The sequence below is a fragment of the Mirounga leonina genome, unplaced genomic scaffold (assembly GCF_011800145.1).
Source record: "Mirounga leonina isolate KUSES-001 unplaced genomic scaffold, KU_Mleo_1.0 Mir_126, whole genome shotgun sequence".
Lineage (NCBI taxonomy): Eukaryota > Metazoa > Chordata > Mammalia > Carnivora > Phocidae > Mirounga > Mirounga leonina.
This window is the reverse complement of record NW_023270314.1, coordinates 15,645,272-15,669,338: the sequence shown is the minus strand read 5'-3', so window position 1 is coordinate 15,669,338 and position 24,067 is coordinate 15,645,272. Positions and strand designations below refer to the sequence as shown.

Sequence of the window (24,067 nt, the reverse complement as noted above, 5' to 3'; positions counted from 1 at the left end):
CCATGCTTCCTGTCTGGCTCGCCTCCAAATGAGCCTGCTCATTTCCTCTCTCTGGAACCTCCCTCCCCTTATAGCCAGGGTTCAAAGGTTCCATAACCAGTCCAAGGATGGGGGGAGGTCGTAGACCTGACCTGCAAACTCTGACCTTTGAAAGAGCCTCCGGGATCCCTGGGCTAACCTGAACTAGGACTGTGGCTCCGGAGCCACCTTTAAAGCTCTTAGCCAGCGGCAGGGGCTGGCTGCCGAGCAGTGAGAGGTTTTAATCTAGAATTTAGGGAGGACACTGTGTCACCACTTACCAGTGTGGTGTCTTTCTCACTTCCCTCCTTGCTTCCCAGTCGTCACTTGGATCATTTTTTTCCAGTTAATTTTCCTAATACGTAGTGGTCTAGATAGAATATTAGTAAACTGGGGCGCCTGGCTGGCTCAGTCAGAAGAGCGTGCAACTCTTGATCTTGGGGTCATGAGTTCGAGCCCCACGTTAGGTGTAGAGATTACTTAAATAAACTTAAATATTAGAAAACTCATTGCTGAAGAGGACAGGGACCATAGTCCAGGGTTCTCTTAATAATCAGGGAAGCTGTCTTTGAGGACGCACTTTCCTCTGGAAACCCAAGAACCCACTGCTTCTCCCATTCTGACCGAAACCTCAGAGAGGTGGGCTGAGGCGGGCAAGCTGACTCACCTGTGGCCACATTCTTTTTCCAGTTATCAAAGCTGATTAGCTGGATTGGGATGTGCTTGCCTCTGAGGCCTCTAATAATCTTTCCTTTCTTTGTTACCCAGCTCACCTAGAATTTGAGAAAGTTAAATCAGTTGTGAAAATGTATCACCTTTCAGAAATGAACAGCATCTTAATTGACTCCCTTTGAAAACATGTTGCACTGGGATTTTTTGAAAACATGTCTGAGTGTAATCTGGTATGCCTTGAGGTTGGGCTCTCCGGCGGGGGCACTCTGAGGAGACTGGTCCCCCTCCAAGTTTGTTTTCTGGCTCCAAACAAATGAGTGGCTGTTTGACGATTGGCACGCGACCCGGGTTTGAAAGCACAACCATATAGGGTATTGCGGACTGGTAACCAGGGGCTTTAAAAAGTGAGGTCATGGAAGGCCCAGATGAAACTCTCTTCATGTGGATCACAACTGCAATTAATCTTATTAACACCCTGGGCCCGGGCCTGCTCTCACTGCCCCTCGTGTGTGAGGGTAGTTAAGGGGCATGCTTTGAAGGACTCGCTCCTTTGATGGTGCAGATGGAGAACAGAAGCGTATAAAACTTTGTTTCTGGTGTTACAAAGGCCTTTTGTGTGCCCTTGCAGATGCATTTAGTTTTGAGAAGCAAACAAAAAAAACCTCAGGCAGATTGATAAGCTGTACAAAAGCGGGGATGGATTGCAAATGCAATCTTGTAGATGTGGGCTCTGTGACCAGATAGAATCAATCCGTTGAAAAGGAATGTGCGACATCCGCCTTCCAGCATCGAGCTGGTCCCAGCACTGTGTTACGGAGTGGAAGGTTTAAAAATGCTGTCAGGTTATTGGGAGGCAGGAGTAAACACAGGAAGCAGCTGATTGAAGCGGTGCTGCGGATGCTAGATCTGCATGGATGGGGTAGCCTAAGGGCTCCTGAGATAGGGAAGTGAGGGCTCTTGTGGTTAGGATGGCTTCCTGGGTGGGGTGGGCCTCGAGGAGAGGATCACAAGGTGAGGGGCAGGGTGGTGCGTGCACATGAACTCTTAGGGGAGAGTTAAGTGTGGCTGAGTGGTAGGGGTGAGGCTGGGAGAATTTAAAGGCAGTAGACCGCTCCTGTTGTCCTCTCTCCCAAGTTCATGTAAGAGAGGCCTAGTACAGTGCCCCATCCTTATAAGGTTGTAGCCTGGTTCTATTTTTGAAGTCCATTAAAAAAAAAAAAAAGTCATCTACAACACCCACCTAGACTCCCTTCTGCTGTTCTTTGTTTTAACGAGTAGCCTTGCGACAAAGAGGTGGTTTAAAATTGTCAAGTTCAACAGCTGTGGTTTGGGTCTGCTAATATCCCCAAATGAATACAGGATCCACTCACTAAGTGAATAATTAATAAAAGAAATATCTGTTCTTACATAAGGTACCCATCTGCTCCTAATTAATGAATTTCACACTTACAACATTATTACAGGTCTTTTAACCTGCGGGTCTTCTCATCCTGTAGCATTCTAAAGTGCTTTGGGACTCGCCAATGGGGTGGAAGAGGGGGAGAAGGAGGTGCAGCACCCTTTCTGTCCATAGAACATCGCGGAGGAGCAGTGTTCCCCGGGGAGGGGGGGCTGTGGGGGGCGCTGTGCGCATTGCCCTCCCCCTCTCAGCTGCCCTCCCCCTTTGCCGGCTGCTTTTCCTACCCTGACATCACACCGAGGCCTCTCTCCGTACGAGGAGGGGGAGGGGTCTGTGACAGTCTTTCCCTTCCTTTTTCTTTGCTGTTGGAAGCGGGACAGCAAACATCTTTTATGGCCTGTAGCTCGGAAGATGAACGTGGGCAAGATGAGCCCCTGAACCCTTGCCTGGGGGGAAATAGCGCCCCAACTCTATATATCCCACTATTTATAAAAATCTTCCCATCTGGCAGGGGGAAAAGCCCTGGACTGGCCAGGATGAATCAGCGCACCCTGGCTGTTCCCCAAGATAAGCGTGAGTTGCTAGATGGGGCGCCCAGCCGATGGTCAGCATTGGTGCCAGGAGAACATGGCTGCGAGCAGCACCCTGTACTTCTAAGGTCAAGAACAGCAGCACCGAGCTCCCCAGAAACGAGTGTTCCTGTTCCTTCCTTCAGCAATAGAATGTCGTTTGCTCCACAACGGTTGTCTTTTGACTTGAGCTTATTATTTTACATTGCTCTCTCTTAGTTTTCGCCTGCCTTGTTCTTCATTTATACCCGTGCACGTTACAGTCTAGATTCATGCTGTCCAGTTGAGCCCCACGAGCCCCACGTAACTATTTACATTTAAATTATTTACAATTAAATAAAAATGAAAATTCCGTTTCTCAAGTGCTCGCATGCCTCACGTGGGCTGGTGACTATTCTTTTGGACAGCACGGTTCTGGAACGTTTCCCTCATTGTAGAAAATGCTGTTGGATGGCGCTGATGTATATCAGCAATGCTGATCCTAATTTGAGAACTTTCTGGGCTTCCTCAGCACCCCTACCTACTTTTAGATCTTTGAGGTTGTGGAACCAAAAGTGAAGAACGTCTGACAGGCATCGAATGTACGTGCAAAGCTGTCCCCTGTGGCCCTTCTCACGCCCAGGACATGCTCCCAGCCTGAGAGACCCTGTCTGTGGGCTTAGCTCTGTGTGAGAGCCTTTCCTGTCTTCATCATGGGGTTTCCACTCTGCACACTTACAGGACATTTCAGGACAGTTTTTTTTTCCTGCTAAAATGTAGTGCAGGAGCATCTAACTTGATTTGTGGAGAGTTTCTTTTGAGCCCCCAAACTGCTTGCTCACTAGCTGCTCGAAATGACTTGCTTAAGTGCACACCTGCTTTGGTTTGCTGATAGGTCTTTCCCTGAAGGTCGGGAAAAGCTCTCTCCCAGAGAAGATTTTTCTGTTTTGGTGGGGTCCGCAACACTTCGTTTGCTATCTTTGTTGGAACAGAGCCTGGAAGGAGAACACTTAAAGAAGTCATTATCAAGGCTCCGTTCCACTGGAGCTGGCCCTGCCTCCATTCCATCTGCAGCAGGGGCCCCGTGCTCCAAGACAGGGCAGTACTTGGTGTTTTATTCTGTACCCAGGACAGGCATTTTTGTCCTCTGGGTAGAGCCCTGGGTCTCCCAGTCTGTTGGGGACATCATCAGGTGACTGCCCCTTCCCCACCTGGAAGATGCGATTCAAAGTAGGAATTCCTGAGTTTGGAATCTAGCCTGTTAGCCTGGTAAATTTACCCTCTTCCACCGACGCAGGCTCGCCCCACACCTGCCAGGAGCCCCAGCGGCTGCACGTGGGAGCGGTGGGCCCGGCCACAGAGAGGCATTGACACCGTTTTATTGAGTGACTGCCGTCAGGCACTGTGCGCCCATTGTCCCCCACTCAGGGCCTGTGCTAGTTGCGTTTTTTAAAGGGGCTGTAGTTTTATTTTTTTTTTAAAGAAAACGCGCAAGGGAGTGGGGCGGGGAGTAGGACAGACTTGACTGGGCTGTGGGCGCGGAAGGCAGAGCGGCGGCCGCCCCAGCTGAATGTGTCCCTGGCTTTCAGCGCTTGGCACCGAGCCGGGTGCCAGAGGGCACTCAGAATTGTGGAATAGTGAGTTGTAGTATATTTTCGTGGCAGCTCTGTAAAGCAGTATGGTTGGTTTGTGCATTCTTTTTTTTTAAAATTTTTTAAAAAAAAGTTTATTTATTTATTTGAGAGAGAGAATGAGATAGAGCATGAGAAGGGGGAGGGTCAGAGGGAGAAGCAGACTCCCCGCCGAGCAGGGAGCCCGATGTGGGACTTGATCCCGGGACTCCAGGATCATGACCTGAGCCGAAGGCAGTGGCTTAACCAACTGAGCCACCCAGGCGCCCTGGTTTGCACATTCTACAGAGATGGGAAACAGACTCGGAGAGGTTAAATCGCTTGCCTTTGGTCACACAGCTAGGACGGGCAGAGCTGGGATTGAGACTCATTGGTGCCCCAGCAGTAGCCATGTGCCCCCCGCCCACAGTGGAGCGGGAGCCGGTCCTCCTGGGCGCTTTATCTTGTCGTCCTCGTTAGATTTTTAACTTAAAATGTTAAGTTGAGATAACATTTCGAGTTACAGAGAAGTTAGCAAGAAGGTTCTCAGACCCTTGGCCCAGAGTTGTACAGGGCGGTCTGGATTTCCCCTGAAACGGCCCTGCGGGGGGCGAGCGGCGGGGCGGGGCCCTGTCGGGGGGAGTTCCTGGTGACCCCACCCAGGAAGCAGGCAAACTCCAGAGCAGCCTCGGGGCTTGCTGGGTGCAGACACGGGAGGAGAGGCTAGGGTTTATCATTTTCCGTGGGAGAAAGGAGATTCTGGAGGGTTGGGAGACTAAAAGAAGAGTGGCTTATAAATAAAAGGGAGGACCTGCGGCTGCTCACACAGGCGGCCAGGGGCGCTGCGGGAACTCTAAGGCTGCGCTCAGACGGCTGCGCCCCATGCGTTTCCTGTCCTTGCCAGTGCAGGTCAGGGTTAATGTCTGTACTGTTTTCTCAGTTTTCTGTGTGTGCGCTTGCCACACAGGTTTTGAAAAACCCCTCCTTATGTTCACCTTTTGCACCCTTGTACCTCCTCTCTCCCTTCTGGATTGCATGTTTTTTCTCCTCCTAAGGCCATCTTCCCAAAGGCATTGCATTCAGAGGAAGGGCAGGAGGATTCTTCCCTATGGGAGAGGAAAGAGGGGTGTTCTCTTTTAAAGGGGTAAAGATTTGGAAGTTTTCCAGCTCCAGAGACTTCCTCCAGTTCTGATACTAAAAGAAACCAGTGTTCTCCGCTCCGGGGCCTGAGCTTGTGATTTCTGTGCCTTTCCCCCTGCTTCCAGACTCCTCCACCCAGAAGTTGATGAGTTACCATTTCGGAAGCTTTTTTCCCCTTGCGCTTCCTCACTGCTACTCAGCCTGTGCCGGACAGTAAGCGCCGTGATGGTGGAGGTGTGGTTCCTGACGTCCCCGTGCTCCGGCGAGGGCCTGGCACACAGCAGAAGCTCCGTCAATATTTGCTCGGAGAGCCGCCCTTGGTCTGTGGCCGAGGTGTGCAATCGCTAGGTCAGTAAACTTCACATAAGAGAGGAGATCTTACAAGTTCTCATCACAGGAAAAAAAAAATGTAATCATGTGAGTTGATGACGCCTGTTAACTTGTGGTCATCGTTTTGCAGTATATACATATGTCAAATCCTTTTGCAGTCCACTTCAAACAAATACAGTGTTATATGTCGGTTATATCTGAACTAAAAGAAATCAGGGTCCCAGCCTTTTAGGTGTTCACTGCTTCTCTGGGATCTATTTTCCAGTTGATCCTTTAATCACAGGGTGTTCTACCTTGAAAGGATCTTGGAGGTCCTTGGGGCCACCTCTTTCCTGTTACTGCTCGTTATGGTTTCCTTGGTTTTTAATCTCTGAGAAGGAAGGATAGTGGTTACGCGAGCATGTCTCAGTTATGCCTGTGTGGGTGATCCAGGGTAAGTTTCTCTTTCCAGACCAGCTAGGTCCTTCGATCTTCCCCAAGCTTCTGGGAATGCTGACATGAGGAGGCCTAGGGATGATGGGTGCTTAGCTAAGAATCTGCAATTAAGAACTCACTAGGGGCACCTGGCTGGCTCAGTCAGGATACTACTCTTGATCTCAGGGTTGTGAGTTTGAGCCCCACGCCAGGTGTAGAAACTGCTTAAAAATAAATTCTTAAAGAAAAAAAAGGAACTCACCAAATTGATTTGACCCTGCCTCTTTGCTCTTAATCACTCTCTTTATCCCTTCTCTTTTTCATTCTTAGGCTTCTCATCTCTCATTCAGGCAGTAAGCCCCTAGGGTGGATATATGCTACAGTATTTGTGCAGTTAGCTATTTTGTTCATTTTTAAACAGTAATTTATTTTAGATAGAGAGTGGGGTGTGGGAGAGGAGCAGAGGGAGAGGGAGAGAGAGTATCTTATTCACGCTCCACGCTGAGGGAGGTGGGGCTTGATCTCAAGACCCTGAGATTACGACCTGAGCCATAATCACCTGGGCCATAATCAAGAGTTGGACGCTTAACTGAGCCACCCAGGCGCCCCCATTTTATACATTTTTTTTAAAAATTATTTTGTACATGTTTAATGGTGGGCCTTTGGTTGCCTTGATTTCTTAAATGGAACCATCTTGCTCCATAGGCCACACCAGTGAGAGCTGCAGCAGATTTTGCAAAATTGTCCTGTTAGGCTAGGAAGCACCTTCGAGATGATTCACTCTGGTCCCTTTGATTTGATAGGAAGTGAGGGAGTGGACTCAGGTCAGTGAGCTGAGGGCACGGAATCAGTGGGCAACAGATGCTGGGTCAGAGCCCTGGCCTTGCTGGAACTGGGCTTCCTTGTCACAGCGCCCTCGTGCCCTCCCGGGGCCACATCTCACACTTGTGAAGTGGGGACCTCTTACCGCCCACTTCTTAGTATTTGCTTTGGAGAGTCTTTGGACAGTCTGTACTGAAAAATGAACGTCGGAACAAAGCCTCATTATCTTTGTCAGCCGTGGCCTGTGGCCAGCAAATTGTGGATGGGAAAGAGCCGGGCAAGCAGAGAGGTGCAATGTGTGTTCTGATTTTCCTTAGAAATCGTCACTGAAGCTTCTGAAAAGTTATTTTAATCTACAGCTTTTTTTTTTTCCCCCTTTCCTAACCATTGACACCAAAAATAGGATTGCTTTGGGGTTTTATGTTGGCAGACAGAATGCCCCCCAAGAGACTTTGAGGCTCACTCCTCCCGCTGGGGAACGAGGAGGCGGTCTCTGTTTCTCCAGCATTACCAACAGGGACCCGTCCGACTTCACTCCGATGCGGCTGAACTTGGGAAGTTACTGACCTACTTTATAGTCAGCATACCCCTATATTCAGGCTCTGAATTCAAAAAACTTGACAGCTGAATGGATCAAGAGCCATTTTATGTTTTTTTTTTTGTTGTTTTTTTTTAGATTTTTAAAAAACTTTTTGATTGAGAGAGCACACATGTGCGCTCAGGCGGGGGGAGGGGCAGAGGGAGAGGGACAAGTGGACTCTGCTCTGAGCGGGAAGCTCGGTCCACAACCCCGAGATCATGACCTGAGCTGAAGTCAGGAGTCAGACACCTGACCGGCTGAGCCCCCCAGGCTGCCCCTAGAGCCCTTTTATGTTCTTTATTAAAGTGTTCCTGCAAGTTCTTTGGTCGCCACCCCATGCGCCTCCGAGCACTGGCTCCCCGTGAGAATATGAGGACCGAGGCCGGCTTGGGCAGCCTCCGGCTGTGAGGATGGCCTGAAAAGAGACACCTTTTCAGACCTTTTATTGTGGGGGATAAATCAGTCCATATTAGCTGCTCTTCCTCTTTTTGACTTGAAGACAGTTAGGACCCTTCATCCTTTGAGCTGCTACTCAGGGTTACCTGTGCTCATGTAGCCTTTCTTTAAGTCTTCAGACACCCACACGGGAACAGTGGGGACCTGTTTGTGTTAGTGGAAACAACATAGAGGACCCGGTTAAAATGGAGTTTGGTCTGTTAACCTAGTTGGGTTGTCCCCGCACAAGCCACACACCCCCGGAGAGGTCTCAGGAACTGGAGTTACTGAGGGTTGGTAGGCTTTGGGTCCAAGCACCACTGCCACGGAACATCTAAGTTTTTACTGGCAGGTGAATTTACTTAGAACTTGATCTCCTTTAGAAACTGGAATAACGTCTGCTTGGGTAGGTCGTTGGGAGAATTAAACACAACACAAGGCAGGTGTCTTGGATAGTTGGCTTCATGGGGTCCCAGCACACTGGGGTTCGGCCGTCTGTAATTGCATAGCCATTGCATAATGTCATGTGTTGGTTGAGCTCTTTAGATAGTAAACCATTGGCGAATCCTTCAGTGGTAAGAGGGTTCAACTAATACCGTCCTGTCCACGGTGTGGAGAGTCAGAGCTGGGGTGAGATTGGAGGGGTTGGGGACGGTGAGAGTGGGTGGGTAGGGGAAATCTGGCTACTTGTATCTTGACAGGAGGATTTGTTTGGAAGGTAAATCACCCTCTGGTAGTTGTGTATAAGTAGGTCATTGATTGCCAGTTGATATTACTAATTAACCATTACTTTTTGCTTTGTGAATATGGTGAAGCTGTAAAGACCATAAAGTTCATAGAACGTGCTAAAGAGGAGTGTTTGGTATGTGTCCGTAAATACTGTTTAAAATGGAAATGGCCAGTCTTGCAAGTACTCTTAGAGAATGGTGTTTGTGCAGAAGGGAAATTTAGCAAAGACCGTTTTACAAGATAATACTAAGTGAAGTGTGGCTTTTAGCTGCTGATGGGTTAGTTTTATTCGATATAGCCCTCAGGAGGACTTAGTCTGAAGGAATGAAAGCCATGTTTGGTGGGTGACCCTGAGATCTGAAAGTGAGAGGGCATGTGTGTCAGTGCCTGGGTGTGTATGTCAAGGTGAAGTGCTCCAGAGTTCTTGTGTGGAATGTAAAAAGAATCCTGGCTTATCTGCATTTTTTTCTGTGCTTGTTCATGTGTACCATGGCTTGTTTTTCTTCTAGGATGTGGAGAAAGAGAAGGAGACCCACAATTACCTCAGCAAAGAGGAAATCAAAGAGAAAGTTCATAAATACAACCTAGCAGTCACAGACAAGTTGAAGATGACCTTGGTAAGCACCCATAGTCCTGTTTGTGCTGACACATGTCAAAAGACAAATACAGACTCTTGGTATGACCGTCTGTATGTTTTAAAATCTCTGAATAGCATTTGCAGAAGTTTAATGTTCAAGGTATGCAGGACAATAGAGTATTTCTGCAGCTCTCAGATTGAAGCTAAATTTTAAAGTAGCTTTATCGCACCATCAGTTAATACTTTAAAGTTTTATTGTAAAAGTTTTTTTGACCGTCCGAAGGATTTTTAGCATTGAGTATTGCCATTGCCATTTGGTACCTCAAATTCTAATAAGGCGTAGATCAGTTTTATCTTGTGCAAATAAGTATGGAAGTGTCAGGAAAAGGATTTCATGCCCATGGTTTAGAAAATAATTGAGCTAAGATTTCTCTGGGCTGGTTGTCATGAAAGATGGCGAATGTAATAGCCTCCCACACGTTGTTTCAGGCTTCTGCAGTGTGGTAGCAAACATTGAAGCTCAGTGGGGGGTGAGGATGTAGGAGGAAGGCGGCACAGGGCTTAGTGACAACAGAAGGAGAGCCAGCAACAGAGCCAGAGTATTCATGGGCCTCAAACTGGACTGGCGTCTCTGCTCGTCCTCAACATTTGGTGACTTTCCTCAAGGCACCTGCCAGCCCTTAGTACCCGTTTCCAGGGCCCTTGGACTTCTGCCTCTCAGGCTATTGACTGTGAACTGACAGTTCAGTAGAGGACAGGGTGGCTGGTTTAGAACAGGCCCTACTGAATTCTGTGGCCTTTGGGGAGGAGCGTTACATATAAGCCCTTATGATAAAGGATCCCTCCCCAGTGGGACTCCCCCAAAAGGGGGGAAGCGGGACACAGGATCCCAAGATTATTCTTCATTACTCCAACAGTGATAATTGTTTCAAATGCACTTTTCATCAAAGGAGAAATACTTCACTTGTCATGGGTTCTTCTTCCCTCCCCCATGGAGATGAAAACATGCAAGTTTCCATCTTGTTGCAAAAATAGAAATTTGAAGAGTTGTATAATACTTTCCACAAGAATGAACAAGTGAATCCGTATTGTAAATTGATCTTGCGGAAAGGAAGAAAAATAATGGACCAAAAAGGAGGTTTTTTAATGTTTTAATTTAACTGTCATTTCTGTATAACACCTGAGGCTTTGTTTTAATAAAACATTAGAATACATTTTTTTCTAAATATACTGGATGTAAAAAGAAAAAGTGAAGATCAGACCATTATTACTATTTTTGGTAACTAAGAAATAGTAAGTCTACCATCAGTTAAGACAAGTGCTAAACTCAGCAAGTTGTGTGTATTAAATATGTGCAGTTTATTTGTATAAGAAGCATACCTCAATAAAATGGGTAAAAGATAGTATACAGAAGGAGTTATAAACACCACGTTAAGACAAAAAAGACAAGTGCTTATAATGACCATAGTTCACATCGTAGCTTCAACTGGTTTTGCACTCTTGCTGCTTGAGGCACCCGAGGTGCGTCGTCACGCGCTGTGTGGGGTATGTGCTGTGTCCAGACGTTTCGGTGAAATTGATAATCTAGGACCTACCGCCATAGCCGCTAGGAATGAGATGGCTTGTTTGTGTACTGTCCCCTCCAGGCTTGTTTAGGTGTTCCCAAGTCCCCAGAGACCTTCCTTTTCTTTCTTATTTTTTAAGATTTTATTTACCGAGAGAGGTAGAGAGCACGCACGTGCAAGCATGAGTAGGGGGGAGGGGCAGAGGGGGGGAGAAGCAGATTCTCTGATGAGCAGGGAGCCTGATGCAGGGGCTCGATCCCAGGTCCCTGAGATCATGACCTGAGCCAAAGGCAGACGCGTAACCGACTGAGCCCGCCAGGCGCCCCGCCACCTTCCTTTTCTGTGTAGTAGCTGGTCACCAGCTGCAGATGTTTCCTTTGAGCCGTTGGCCCCGGCATGTCCCCCACTCACGCGTGCGTCTTGGGATTTGGCTGGCCTCTGCTCTGCTGGACCGTAACCTCTCCAGTGGGCCCTGACCTCTCAGATGTCGGCTTCAGAGGCGTCCGTCTCGGACCGCAGTCCCCACAGCACGAGGAGGCTTCTGTCGCCACATCTGCCCTACAGACCCTGGCTCTGGAAGCACGTCGCCGGCGTGGTGGTAACCTCCCCCTGAGATCCTTTCCTCAGGGCCGATCTTCAGTGAAGCTCTGTCACAGAGCGGTAAAAGCACAGAACAAGAGAAAGAGGGTCTCGCCTTCTCTCTAACCGTGTGCTTTTCTTCCTGCTTCAGAATTCAAATGGGATTTACACTGGCTTCATTAAAGTCCAGATGGAGCTCTGCAGACCCCCCCAGACTTCTGGAAAGCTCGCTCCCAGTAGCAACGGCTGTATGAATACGCTGCACATCAGCAGCACGAACACCGTCGGGGAAGTGATCGAGGCCCTGCTCAAGAAGTTTCTCGTGACCGAGAGCCCTGCCAAGTTTGCACTTTATAAGCGTTGTCATAGGGAAGACCAAGGTATGCTGCCAGGCCTGAGATGAAAATGGTCTCTGCTTTTCTGTCTGTCCTCAGGAGCAGCAGGAACACGGCTGGGTGTGTGTGTCTCAGAGCCCAGGGACAGATTCTGGAAGCTGTGGTGATCCTGGCTTACACCTTTAATCCCTGGCTTTCCTGTTCTTGAGTCAGACGGTTGTGGGTCTGAGGAGCTGCGAGGCACCCACACGTGATGGGCATTGTGGAGGAGTTTGTGATGTGTGCACGGGGGGATAGCTTTGAATTTTTTTTTTTTTAAGCCTTAATTTTAATGTTCTTCAGAACAGAAAAGGATGCCTCTGTGCTTGACGGTTTCATTAGCACATTCCACATTTGATGTGCGTCCGCACGTGGGGTGGTTTGGGGGACTCGCGTCCTCGGAGACTTGGAGGACGGGGAGGCACGTGTGTGTTACTGCACGTTTCAGACTTACTGGTGTCTTGTGTTTCCTGAGCTCGCCTCACTGGCTATGACCCTGGTGCATGTGGCCCCCCGGACCCCAGAGGCACATACAGTGGGTGGATGGCATTCTCCTCTGCGGGCTGCCTGTGTGAACTTAATACCCACATTCAGCGGGTAGGAAGAGGGTATTAAGTAACTGCATGAAACTGAATATGGTAGTCAGGTAGTGGAGCAGCAATTGATGACCAGGGGTGGATGACCGTGATTCTGTGAGTCACCAAGTGCTCATTTGAAAATGGTATAGCTGTGTGGACGGTCAGCTACTTAAACTGTTGGGGGTAGAGCCCACAGCAGCAGCGGAGGAGGATATAGTAACTGGACATGCTAGAAATATCCTTCAGTTGTTTGGGGCTGAAACGCAGCTAGTTGCTGAGCGTGCATACATTTTTTTGAGCCCAAACCATGGGCTGGGCCCTGCAGAATACGAAGAGGGACAGGCCAAGGTTCCTACCCTCAGGAGGCCCTGGGCTCAGCAGCGTGGGGTTTCCATCTCCTACGATGCTTCGGTGCCTGCCCGCTGGGCTGGAGCTGCGCGGGCGGACGGTGCTAGCGGCGTGGGCCGGCGGACCCATTCATTGCGGCAGGCGGTGCTGGGACCGTGCGTGCGTGTGCGTGCGTGTGTGTGTCTGTCTCGCTCTCAGGAGACACACACGGCTGTGTCTGCCGCCAGCCGAGCCCGCCTTCGGACTGCTTGGCTTGTTTGTAGCTGCTCACAATCCTAAGTTAATCTATAGACAGATTCGCTCTGATTTTGTGTCCTTTGCTTGGTATATTTTTACTGTTTCTTAAAGGGGTTGCAGATGCTTTTGTAAGTGTACTTTCTTGCTTTCTGAAAGGAGGAGCAGAATGAATTACAGGCCCATCCTGGGACTAACTAATGCCCATTTAGATTCATTCTGGAGGATGATTTCCTTTGTAATCGAGGCACAGTGTGTATTGTGCAGTTAGAACGGAGGTAGCGTAGATTTAATTCCGCCGCAGGCTGTTCACGGTGAGAGGGGCAGGAGGACGGTGACTCGGTGGCTGGGTGAGGGGGGCTGTTGCTTTGATCTGGAGGAGGGGCTGGAAAGCGGGGTGTACGGTCCAGGGGACGACGAAATACTCCAACGGGCTGCCTGTTTGCTTACGCAGTCTACGCCTGTAAGCTCTCAGACCGCGAGCATCCACTCTACCTGCGTTTGGTGGCTGGGCCCAGAACAGACACACTGAGTTTTGTTCTTCGTGAACACGAAATCGGAGAGGTAAGTGATTGTTCATTCTTGCTTTACACTGTAGAGAGCACCTCGCCCTGTTTTACTGCTTGAATCTAGTGACTTTATTCCCGCCAGGGGGTGGGCAGGAGGAGAGAGAACCAGCGAGTGCCCGTCCAGCTGTCTGTCTGTATCTCTTGGGGGGGAGAGGGGGGAGCTGGTCTGGAGGACAGGTGTTTTTGAATTGACAGAAATGAACCCAAAGTTAGCCTATGATTGATATGTGTGTGTATATATATATATATACACATATCAATATACATATATATTTTTAAGTATTCTCTTGGTTTATAATTTTCAGAGGTGGGAAGAGCCCAAGTAAGAGATCTCCCTCCCACCCAAAGAGCCCTTTTCACTCTTGCCTCCAAATTACCCTAATCCAGCTAAACTATGAAAGTCGATACTCTCCATATGTTTGCTGCTAACATCTCCAGGCTCTTTCGTTTAAAGAGAAATAAAAGGAAATGCAATCAAAAAATGAAATGTCAGGGAAAAAAAAAAAGTGCAGTTTCTTTACCACGAAAGATCTGTAACTTTCTAGAATCTTTTTTTTCCTCTTGGCAAAGTGATTTAGAAATTATGTTTGTATATGCATCATTTGCCATTTTCTCTCCAGGGAGGATTGAATTTAGGTCAGTTCAGTTGAAGGAAAAACGCACTTTGTACTGTCCTTCTAGATCAAACGCCAACTTTAAAACGACACTTGAGTAAATCTTGCAAGCCCGGGGTCTCTGTCGTCTGCCCAGACAGGAAATGGCATGAATTGTCTGTGTAAAACATTGTGTGATGCAGTGAAAATAGTTTCAGGTTAAAAGTTAGGAAACTAGTACTCTGCTTCCTGCTGGTCCTCTTGTTAGCTTAGGAGCATGACCTTGGGTAAATCTTCCAGTCTTTTCAGCCCTCAGTTTTGAATTCTGTAAAGTGGGACTAAAGACTTTATTAAAAGGTGATTTTGAGTCACAAATTAAAAATACACATAAACATGCCTTGTAAATTGTTTTATCTGTAAGTTGGAGCTTGATTTGGGGAGTTTTAGGAAGACAGGGCTGTTTTAATTAATGGAACATTCTGATGTAGAAAGTTTTTTTCTCCTACTCCATGTTTCTTATTTTTCTTAATAACCAGGGCAGAGTTCTCCAGAAAGCCTTCTACCATTGTGCCTACTTGGTGGTTTTATTCCATCTTTTCTACTTGTATTAGGTTATCTCTGGTCTTTTCCCTCCCCACACCCTGGGACTTCCCCGTCAGAAATTGTACCTGGGGCACCTGGGGGGCTCAGTCCGTTGAGCATCCGACTCTTGATTTCGGCTCAGGTCACGGTTTCTGGGTTGTGAGATTGAGCCCGGTGGGCAGAGGGCTCAATGCTCCACACTCAGCGGGAGTCTGCTTGGGATTCTCTCCCTCTCCCTCACCCTCTGCTTGTGTGGGTGTGCACGCTCACTCTCTCTCTCTCTAATAAATAAATCTTTAGGAAAAAAAAGAAAGAAAGAAAGAAATTGTTCCTGTTTAAGGCAGTGATTCTCAGCCCAGGACCCAGGGCCCCCTTTTGGAAGGGGAGGATGTGTCGTTAGAAAAACAAACAAACAAAAACCCTCCCTGGTGATGTCAAGTACCTTTCTTGACCTTTACTGATCAATTAAAAAATTTTTCTTAAACCGCACAGATGTTTACTTTGTGCCGACTAGGTTACCAGGTGCTGTGGGGAGACCACTTGCAGAGCCTGGATGGAAGCACAGCAGCTGCAGTGTAGGTCAAGTGTAGGTGAGGGGGATGCCGAGCAAGTAACTGTCCGACTGTTTAAATCTTTTGTGATCAGGGCTACCATTGCTCAGTGAGAGCTTCTAATAGACATCGTCCTGGGTGGGAAGGAAGGGAGGAAGGAAATCATGGAAGACTTCTTTGAGGAAGTGGCGTTTAAGCTGAGACTTGAAGGTTGAGTAGGAGTTTGCCAGGCATAGTGGAGAACGTGGTAATGTAATGGGTGGGACAGTGTGAGAACGAGGGGAGCCAGAGGGGCCAGGGTCTTTCAGACTTAGCAGGAACAACCAGGGGAAGCCACTGAAGGATTCTAGCAGGGGAGGGGCATGCCTAGATTTGCATTTTAGGAAGAGTATTCATATTCAGCCTGGCTGCTGGGGGAACAGATGGAACAGAAGAGTAGAGTGAGGAGGTCACGGAGAAGGGTGAGGTTCTCCCGGGGCTGGAGAAGAGGATGGTGAATACATAGGGGGCAGCAGAGGTAGTAGAGAAGAGCAGGCCAGTTGGAGAGCTGCTTAGGAGCTGGTAAGACTGGGGGAGGTGAAAGGTGGCGGCCGTGATGGTGGTGACTGCAGGGAGAGGGCGAGGGCAGTGGGCTCTGACGCTCAGTGGTCCGGTGGAGAGGGGCCGGGTCAGCAGTGAAGGTGTCTAGTGCGCCTAGGGCCCTGAGGTCTTTGGCCCCAGTGAGAGCTGCCGTGGGGAGCTGCGGGAGGCAGGCAGAGGAGAGGGTGGGCCTGGGTGCCCTGGGGGGGGGGGCGGGGGGAGGGGCGCCCCCCCCACGTGCTCCCGGCCAGCATGCCTACATTCTGACTTCAGCACCTGGCACTTTTCTTCTTGTGTCCTCGCGCAGTGGGAAGCCTTCAGCCTTCCAGAACTACAGAATTTCTTGCGCATCTTGGACAAGGAGGAGGACGAGCAGCTGCAGAGCCTGAGGCGGCGCTACGCGGCCTACCGGCAGAAGCTGGAGGAGGCCCTCAGTGAGGTGTGGAAACCCCGTTAGGCGCCGGCTCCCTGCCGCTCAGGAAGGAGGGGCGCGGAGCCGCGGCCGAGCCGGCAGCCGGCGTCTCGGTGGAGGGCTGGCTTCGCGCCCCGAGACGCTGGGGCCTCCGCCCTCGATCCCGAGATCTAGTTCCCGCCACCTGGTCACGCAGCGCCCCGCGCCTTCGGCCTCTCCTGCCCGGGATTCTGCCGCTCGGTCTAACAGCCGTGCGGGGTCACCTCGGCAAGCTGTGAATCTGTGCTCTCATCTGGAGCAGCCTAGACGGCTTGGAAGCATGACTCTGGGTTTTGTTTGGTTTATTTTTATTCCTTACCTTGTTTTAGTTAATTATGTGTTGATGAAGTTAAGCTTAAGGATGTGCAAATGATTTTTTTTTAAAAGCTTAACAAGGAATCTATCTGAATACTTGTCCTATGTTGAAACTACCTGTCCATTTTTTGTTTTGTTTTTAAATGTCAGAAGCGATGCATGTGAATTGAAAGGCACCGGAAGCTAGGAACTCGGGGGCATTTGTGAAGGGTTTGGTTAGGAGTTGGACAGAGGACGTGAAGAGCAAGTGTGGAGGAAGGCACCAGTGGAAGTGGGGAGCTCTGCGGGAATGCGGTTTGGGTGAGGGGTTGATGGTCGGGGAGAAAGGTGTATTTGGTTATAGACCACATGAAAGCATTCGGTTTTGAGATGTTAAACCCATTGTGGTATTGACTGATTTGCTGGAGTAAGATGTGGGAACAGAGCCAGAGCAAGTAGGAGCTAGACCAAAGGGAGGAACTGGGACGTCCCGGCAGGTGGACCTCGCAGGCCCAGATGGGGGTGGGGTGGGAGTCCTGCTGCGGGGGCTGCCCTCTCTGGGGACTGGTCCCCGTGCAAGGCGGGGCGTTGGCTTCTCCGGGCAGTGGGGCAATGACCTACGGCTAACTCCTTGACCTATGGCTTACGTTACGGCCCTGGTCTCCCCCAGCCCGGCTGTCTTCTGAGTGGAAAGGAGACTGGGTAGGGGGTGGCAGTTTTCCTGTTAGCTGGGTGATTTGTCAGGTAGAGAGCTCACTGCCTACTTTTGTGACAATCACTCCCCTTCTTTACCTGTTTTCCCTTTTTCCTCCCCTTCCCCTTTTCCACCTCCACTCTCCCCTCTTCTCCCTCTGCCTTTCTCTTACAAATTGCAATGTTTTTATATAAGGTAGAATGGGGATGTGGATTATAGACCCAGGGCCATCAGATCCTCCTTCCAAAAGGAGTACTTGACTCTGAGGAGGAAGGTGGCCAGAAAGGGAGGACTCCCCCGCCCCCGCCCCGCCGCCCACGAGCTGACCACACAAGAGGGGATCTTTCTGGAAATGCTTTAACAAAAGTGCATGTTCCTACCAACCAAAGAAAGGCATGTGCAATAGAAGCCTTCCTTAAAGCAGGTTAAATAACCTCATTTTTTGCAGCAGTCAATCCGAAAACAATAGGAAAGCTGTGGTTCTGAAGGGGCCTTATGATCTATTTTTAGTCTAGATATATTTTGTTTATAAATTCCCAAGGAATTGTCAACACTTTGGTGACACCTAATGGATTCTTTTTGAAATTCCAAGGTGCTTCATTTCTTTGCCTCTTAAGTGAACTGTGCCTTTTAAAAATTGCATTTCTGTTCCCCTCTTGGTGGCACTTCTGACTTTTCAGAGAGCACCCATCTTGTTGGAGGCAGGTGTCCGTGGTGATCTGCTGTGCACGGTTACTGGTTACTGAGACAATCCTATCTTCCTAAGCTTTTTAAGGAGAGTTGGAAAAAAAAAAGTAGAACTAGCTATAAAATATGTGTGGCACATCTTGTTTAATTTTGCATGTAACTTTTTTTTAGTGCATCGATGAGGTTTTAGTGACGTCATCCAGTACTTTACCTTTATTGTTCAGGGAATGCCTTCATGATTTTTATACTGGTTTTACTGTTCAGACTGTGGCTTGGGTTTGAGTATACTGTTATCAGCCACCTGGTCTTTTAATTGCCCACCCAGTAAGCTTATATTTTGTGAAGCATTTGTTTCTCAGAATAAGACACTGTTAGAACCTAAAGTAGTAGCTGATGGTTATCTGTGAATTTTTTTTTTTTTTTTACTTGAAGTAGATTGTCTAAAATAGGCATCGTCCTCTGTAGTACCCAGCACCTCGCTCGTTGTCGTGCGCACTACGAGTTGCAATTTGGAAAACTTGCTGTATTGAAATTCTGTCAGTACTTCGTTCTTGGAATACTGACGTTCTCTCCCAAACACTGGTTCCTGCAGCAGCATTTTTCATGCATAAAAGAAGAAAGGCCACGATGGCCAAAGATTTTTAAAAATCATTGTACTAATTCTTAGGTTAAATTAAACTAAGCTTTGCTGTAATACTGTTTTCTCTTCAGTATGTGATGGTACCGGAATGTTGTTAAAATGAAGGAGGTGGTATTGCAGGGGAGCATTTTGAATCGCAGAAGTAAAAAAGTTATAATATTTATAATTTTGATGAGTTTATTTTTATAGGGAAGATTTTTCTTCCCTGCAGTTGTTTCTGGAATGGCAAATTGTTTCCATTATTAAAAATCGAAGTTGTTAGTTGGTGTTTGTTCATGTGTTTTTATTTATGATAATATGCCAGGTAAAAGGTCACAGGAGTGGGACGAGCTGCTTTTGCAGACCCATGAGGACACGTGCTGGAACGCAGTGATTTACTAGGTTTGAGTGGGGCACATTTGTTCTCCCAAATGTTGCTTTTCCTTTGTCTTATCGCCTGGGGAAGAAAACCGCCGAGGTCTGCCCATACCATACATTCCTAAAACAATTGTTTTAACTGTGAAATATACATGCATTCAAAAGTGTATAAAGCACGTTAACAAAGAGTTAATTTAAAGTGGACGCCCTGTGGCCCCTACCGAAACTGGAGGGGATCATCCGTTCTTTCAGAATCCTCTCCCTGCACCTTCCCTTCCTGCTTTTAAGTCTCCTGTCCTTGAAACAGATCACTTGCAACGTTAAAGTGTATTTTTTGGTCAGCATGACTGCCCCCCGCGGGTTGGTGGGAATGGGGAGGGTTTGGGGCCCAGCAGCGGTGCGCCCCCCTCCGTGCCTGATCTAGGCAAGCGCTTTTACTGCTGCACTGCCCCCTAGGGGCGGTGGTGAAATAGCAAAGCTGTACCCATGGGTGAGGGGAGAACATTGCAAGTACCATAGCTGTTTTAGAAGTGAAAGTATTATGATAGAAAATGATGGTTTTGTATAGATCTCTTTTATGAAATAGCCAATGGACTCTAGTTTGGGAGTTCAGCCTGGGTTACTACCCAAGGTGCAGGGGGAGGTTTTTGGAATTTTTATCCCTTAAAGGGCGTTAGCTTCCTGCCCTAGGCTTTTTGTCAAAATTTGTCACTGATTGAGAACTTGTTCAAATTTTTGTATTTTGCAAAATCCTCAAGAATGGTATCCTGCCTGCCTTCTGTGTTAGAAAGAAAGGGGAGGGGCATCTGGGTGGCTCAGTCGGTTAAGCATCTGCCTTCAGGTCATGATCTCAGTCCCACATCTCTACTCAGCGGGGAGTCTGCTTCTCCCTCTCCTTCTGCCCCTCCCCCCAGTGCCTGCTCTCTCACACTCTCTCCCAAATAAGTAAAATCTTAAAAGGTGGTGGGGGGGGAAGTCTCTATACTATAATAGCAAATTCAAAGTGTTTACAATGTGCCGAGCATTACTCCAAAAACCTTAATATGTATTAACTCATTTTCTCGCCTGTGAGGTAGGTATTGTCAGCATCCCCATTTTACAGATGAGGAAGGCACTGAGGTCCCGCAGCTTGCCCGCGGCCACTCTGAGAGAGCGGCTGAGCCAGGTCCTGGCCGCGGAGCTGCCCTGCCCCTCCGCTCCCCTGGAAGCTCTGTCCAGTTCTCCAGTTCAAGTGCCAATGAAAAGCCCCTTCTGTTACCAGTAATGGGCAGCTCACCTGAAAGCAAGCCTCCGGGTGCACCTGGGATTTGTGGGAAATGGAAGGACAGCTTTGATGTCTGAGTGCTCTGTCAGCCTTTTGTGTTGTTCATTTAGCACCCCATTGAAGTGATTGTAAGGGATGTAGTAGTGAACCATCTACCTGTATTTTCATTCTGCAGGTTCTCTTGTGCTGGAGAGACTGACAGGGCCGACAGGGCCGCCAGCCAGGCCAGTGTTCTCACTGCAGTTAATACGAGAATTCCCTGGAACCACCCGAAGGAAGAGTAGCTTCAGGGAGAATTCAAAGTTCCCGGTTGCCAAGGCTGGAGCTTTCCTCCCCCATCAAGGATGAGCCTCTCCAGAGGAACGCAGGAGACCAAGTATTGGAAGTCTTTAAAGTGCACACTTGTCTGGTGTGAATAACCGCTTGCGTAATTAGGTGTGCAAAAGAGCAGCTTTGTACGAGGATTAGGGGAGGAAATGGGGTAGCTGGAGGGGGGTGGGCAGCATTAAATAACTTTTAGATGAAATGTCATCGGCAGCGGTGCTTTTTTTTTTGGTTGGTGCTTTTTGGTTTCATTTTGTTTTTTTGGCAGACCTTTCCCTATAATCCTGCAAGGTGAGAATGGCAGGGTAGAGGACAGACCCTTTTGATCTTAAATAACAATTTCCAAAGACACATGTGACTCGTGTTTGGCTGAGGCAGGACTTGGCAGCAGCTGAACCCCAAAAGCGCCTCTCTCCTTCCCCTCTTGGAAATGTGAATATTGGCATTTTTACATGTTTACACACAAACAGCAGAACACTCAGGGCTCTTTGTGTACTTCACAAGCATTTGGGGTTTTGGCTTTGTTTTTTGGAAGGGAGTTACTTCAACCAGAATAGTTCCTTTCAGTCTTTCTAAATGAGTCTTACCTTTACTGCATCTGGCTCTTAAGTAGTCCAGATTGGGGGGTGTTTGCAACCTCCCCTTGTTTTTGCCACCCTTAATTGGCAAGAGGGATTAATGAAATCCCGTGCAGTTCCTTTTCTCTGAAGTAGAGTGCCAGGGGGCTTTGCTCTCAAGGGCTTCCTGATTTTCTTTTCTCTCTCTTTCTTTTATTATTATTATTTTTTTTTTTTAGAGAGAGGTGGGTGCAGAGGGAGCGAGAGAGTCTCAAGCAGACTCTGCTGAGTGCAGAGCTTGACGCAGGGCTCGCTCTTATGGCCCTGAGACCATGACCAGAGCTGAAACCAAGAGTTGGAAGCTTAACTGACTGGGCCACCACACAGGCGCCCCGAGGGCTTTCTGATTTTCAAGTGCAGTAAGATTTGCTTAAATTTTAGGAATTCTGGAGCAGGACGCTAGAATCCTTGAATTACTGCTATGGCTGGTAGGAAGGCTTCGGCTTAAACTCCGATATGTTATACTGAGCTATAAATGGGCTCTTCAGATTTTTTTCAAAATGGCAAACTTCAAATGTTTGTTCTTGCATGTGTTACCTCTCAAGGAATGTGTTCAGAGTCCGTGACTTCTAGGCAGCCGGGCGTACCGTCTAATGCCTTATCAATAATAGACCCTTGTCGGAGAATACACGGGCGGCCCCGTCCTCGGGGACTTCAGGACGGTCCAAGTTCCATTGCCTTTCTTCTGGGTAAACTTTCTCATTGGCAGTTTGTGTGTCGGCGATGGGAGTGCACTTCAAGGAAGACAACCAGCTAGGGTGTAGGGGTGAGTGAGGCCAGGAACAAAGTTTCTGTTCCCTGTGTCACCCTGTGCCCACGGCCCCCAGCTTGCTTTATACAACTTTGTTCTTTTGTACTGAAGGCAATGGAGTGGAGGCACAGTAGGCCTCACGGAAAGTACTTCTTACGAAGCTGGTGCTTGGGAAGGGGCAGTTCAAGGTCTGTTGGAAGAGCTTTCAAAACAAAATGAGGTTCCCGTGCTAGTCACGGACTGCCTCCAGACGTACTGGAGGTGCTAATTTTATTTAAAAAATTCTTAATTTAAATTCAATTAACATACACTGTATTATTAGTTTCAGAGGTAGAGGTCAGTGAATCAGCAGTCCTATATAACACCCAGTGCTCATTACATCACATTCCCTCCTTCGTGCCCATCACCCAGTTACCCCATCCCCCCCCACACCTCCCCTCCAGCATCCCTCAGTTTGTTTCCTATGATTAAGAGTCTCTTATGGTTTGTCTCCGTCTCTGATTTCGCCTTGTTTTATTTTTCCCTCCCTTTCCCTATGATCCTCTGTCTTGTTTCTTAAATTCCACATATGAGTGAGATCATATGATAATTCTCTGACTGACTTCGCTTAGCATAATACTCTCTAGTTCTATCCACATCGTTGTAAATGGCTAGATTTCATTCCTTTTGATGGCTGCATAATATTCCACTGCATAAATATACCACATCTTCTTTATCCATTCATCTGTTGATGGACATCTGGGCTCTTTCCACAGTTTGGCTATTGTGGGCGTTGCTGCTATAAACATTGGGGTGCATGTGCCCCTTCGGATCCCTGCATTTGTATCCTTGGGGTAAATACCCAGTAGTGCAATTGCTGAGTCATAGGGTAGCTCTATTTTTAAGTTTTTGAGGAACCTCCATACTGCTTTCCAGAGTGGATGCACCAGCTTGCATTCCCACCACCAGTGTAAGGGGGTTCCCCTTTCTCCGCATCCCTGGAAGTAGTAATTTTAAAAAGGCAGATTTTTCTGCGTCCCACCCCAAAGCTGAATCTGTATCTTCAGTACGGGGTTTGGAGAATCTGCCATTTTGACCAGCGCCCCGTACTTGTTCAAATACTAACTGCAGATCATCTTCAGAGGGTTTCGGAGGCTGAAGAGATACATGCGTGGGCAACAGGCATCCCTCTCATGCTTTTTAAAAAACACCATTTTTTACTGCAGTTGACACAGTGTCACATTAGTTTCGGGTGCGCAACGTAGTGATTCACCAACCCTGTGCATTCCACTGTGCTCCCCACGAGCATAGCTCCGCTGTCACCATAGAAGGCTGCGAGAGTACCAGTAACTGTATTCCCTGTGCTGTCTCTTTCCTCCCCGGACGTATTCATTCCAAAACTGGCAGCCTGTATCTCCCGCTCCCCTTCACGCATTTTGCCCAACCCACCCCCGTCTTCCTCCCCTCTCGCAAATGTCAGCGCTCTCTATTTATGGATCTGTTTCTGCCATTTATTTTTTTGGATTCCACACATGTGAAATCACATGGTATCTGTTTAAACAAACGAATTTTACATGGAGAGTAATGGCCAGTCTGCAAAGAGGCTCCCTGACCTGCATGCAGTCCTTAGCCCTGGAGAGGAGTTTTACATGTAGTACGACCCTGTGCCCCTGCCCACGGCTAGTTGGATCTTAGACTGATACAGGCTGCTGTTCAGTTAGACTTTCTCAAAATTTTAAAGTAAAGCAGCACAGGCATTGTAGTTATTCAGCAATGGGTACTCCTAGACCTCGAGGGCCTTGTGTTAGTGGGGGAGAGAGAGTGCAGAGAAAGCAGGAGAACGGGGCAGAGGGGAGCAAGGGAGAGGCTCTGTGGCCTCTGCGAAATGGAGAGTGAATTCAGAACCTACCGGGCATATTGTAGCTGTCACATGCTCGGGTTCCCCTCTTCCCTCAGTAAAGAATCCTCTGTGTCTGCATGCGCTCTGGACTCATGTGCCCATTTCCACAATGGGATCAAGGGTAGAAACAGGGAAATTTATAGCACTAAGTGTCTGTTAGGAAAGATGAAAGGGCCCACATAGATCTCAGCTTCCACCCTAAGAACTAGAAGAAGAAAAGCAAACCTAAAGTCAGCAGGTGAAAGGAAGTACTAAAGAGTGGTACTTAATGAAATAGAAAACA

The 24,067-nt window shown here is 48.2% G+C and overlaps 1 protein-coding gene across 1 annotated transcript in view; it reads left to right on the top strand.

Annotated features, from left to right (window-relative positions):
- The window catches only part of RASSF3 (Ras association domain family member 3), a 66,817-nt gene extending 47,964 nt beyond the window's left edge, over window positions 1-18,853 (top strand). The window contains exons 2-5 of the mRNA XM_035002224.1: window positions 9,207-9,314; window positions 11,570-11,798; window positions 13,407-13,516; window positions 16,134-18,853. Of these exons, the coding sequence (XP_034858115.1) occupies window positions 9,207-9,314; window positions 11,570-11,798; window positions 13,407-13,516; window positions 16,134-16,283 (597 nt within the window). The 3' untranslated portion in view covers window positions 16,284-18,853. The remainder of the gene's footprint in view (window positions 1-9,206; window positions 9,315-11,569; window positions 11,799-13,406; window positions 13,517-16,133) is intronic.
- The last annotated feature ends 5,214 nt before the right edge of the window (window positions 18,854-24,067 follow it).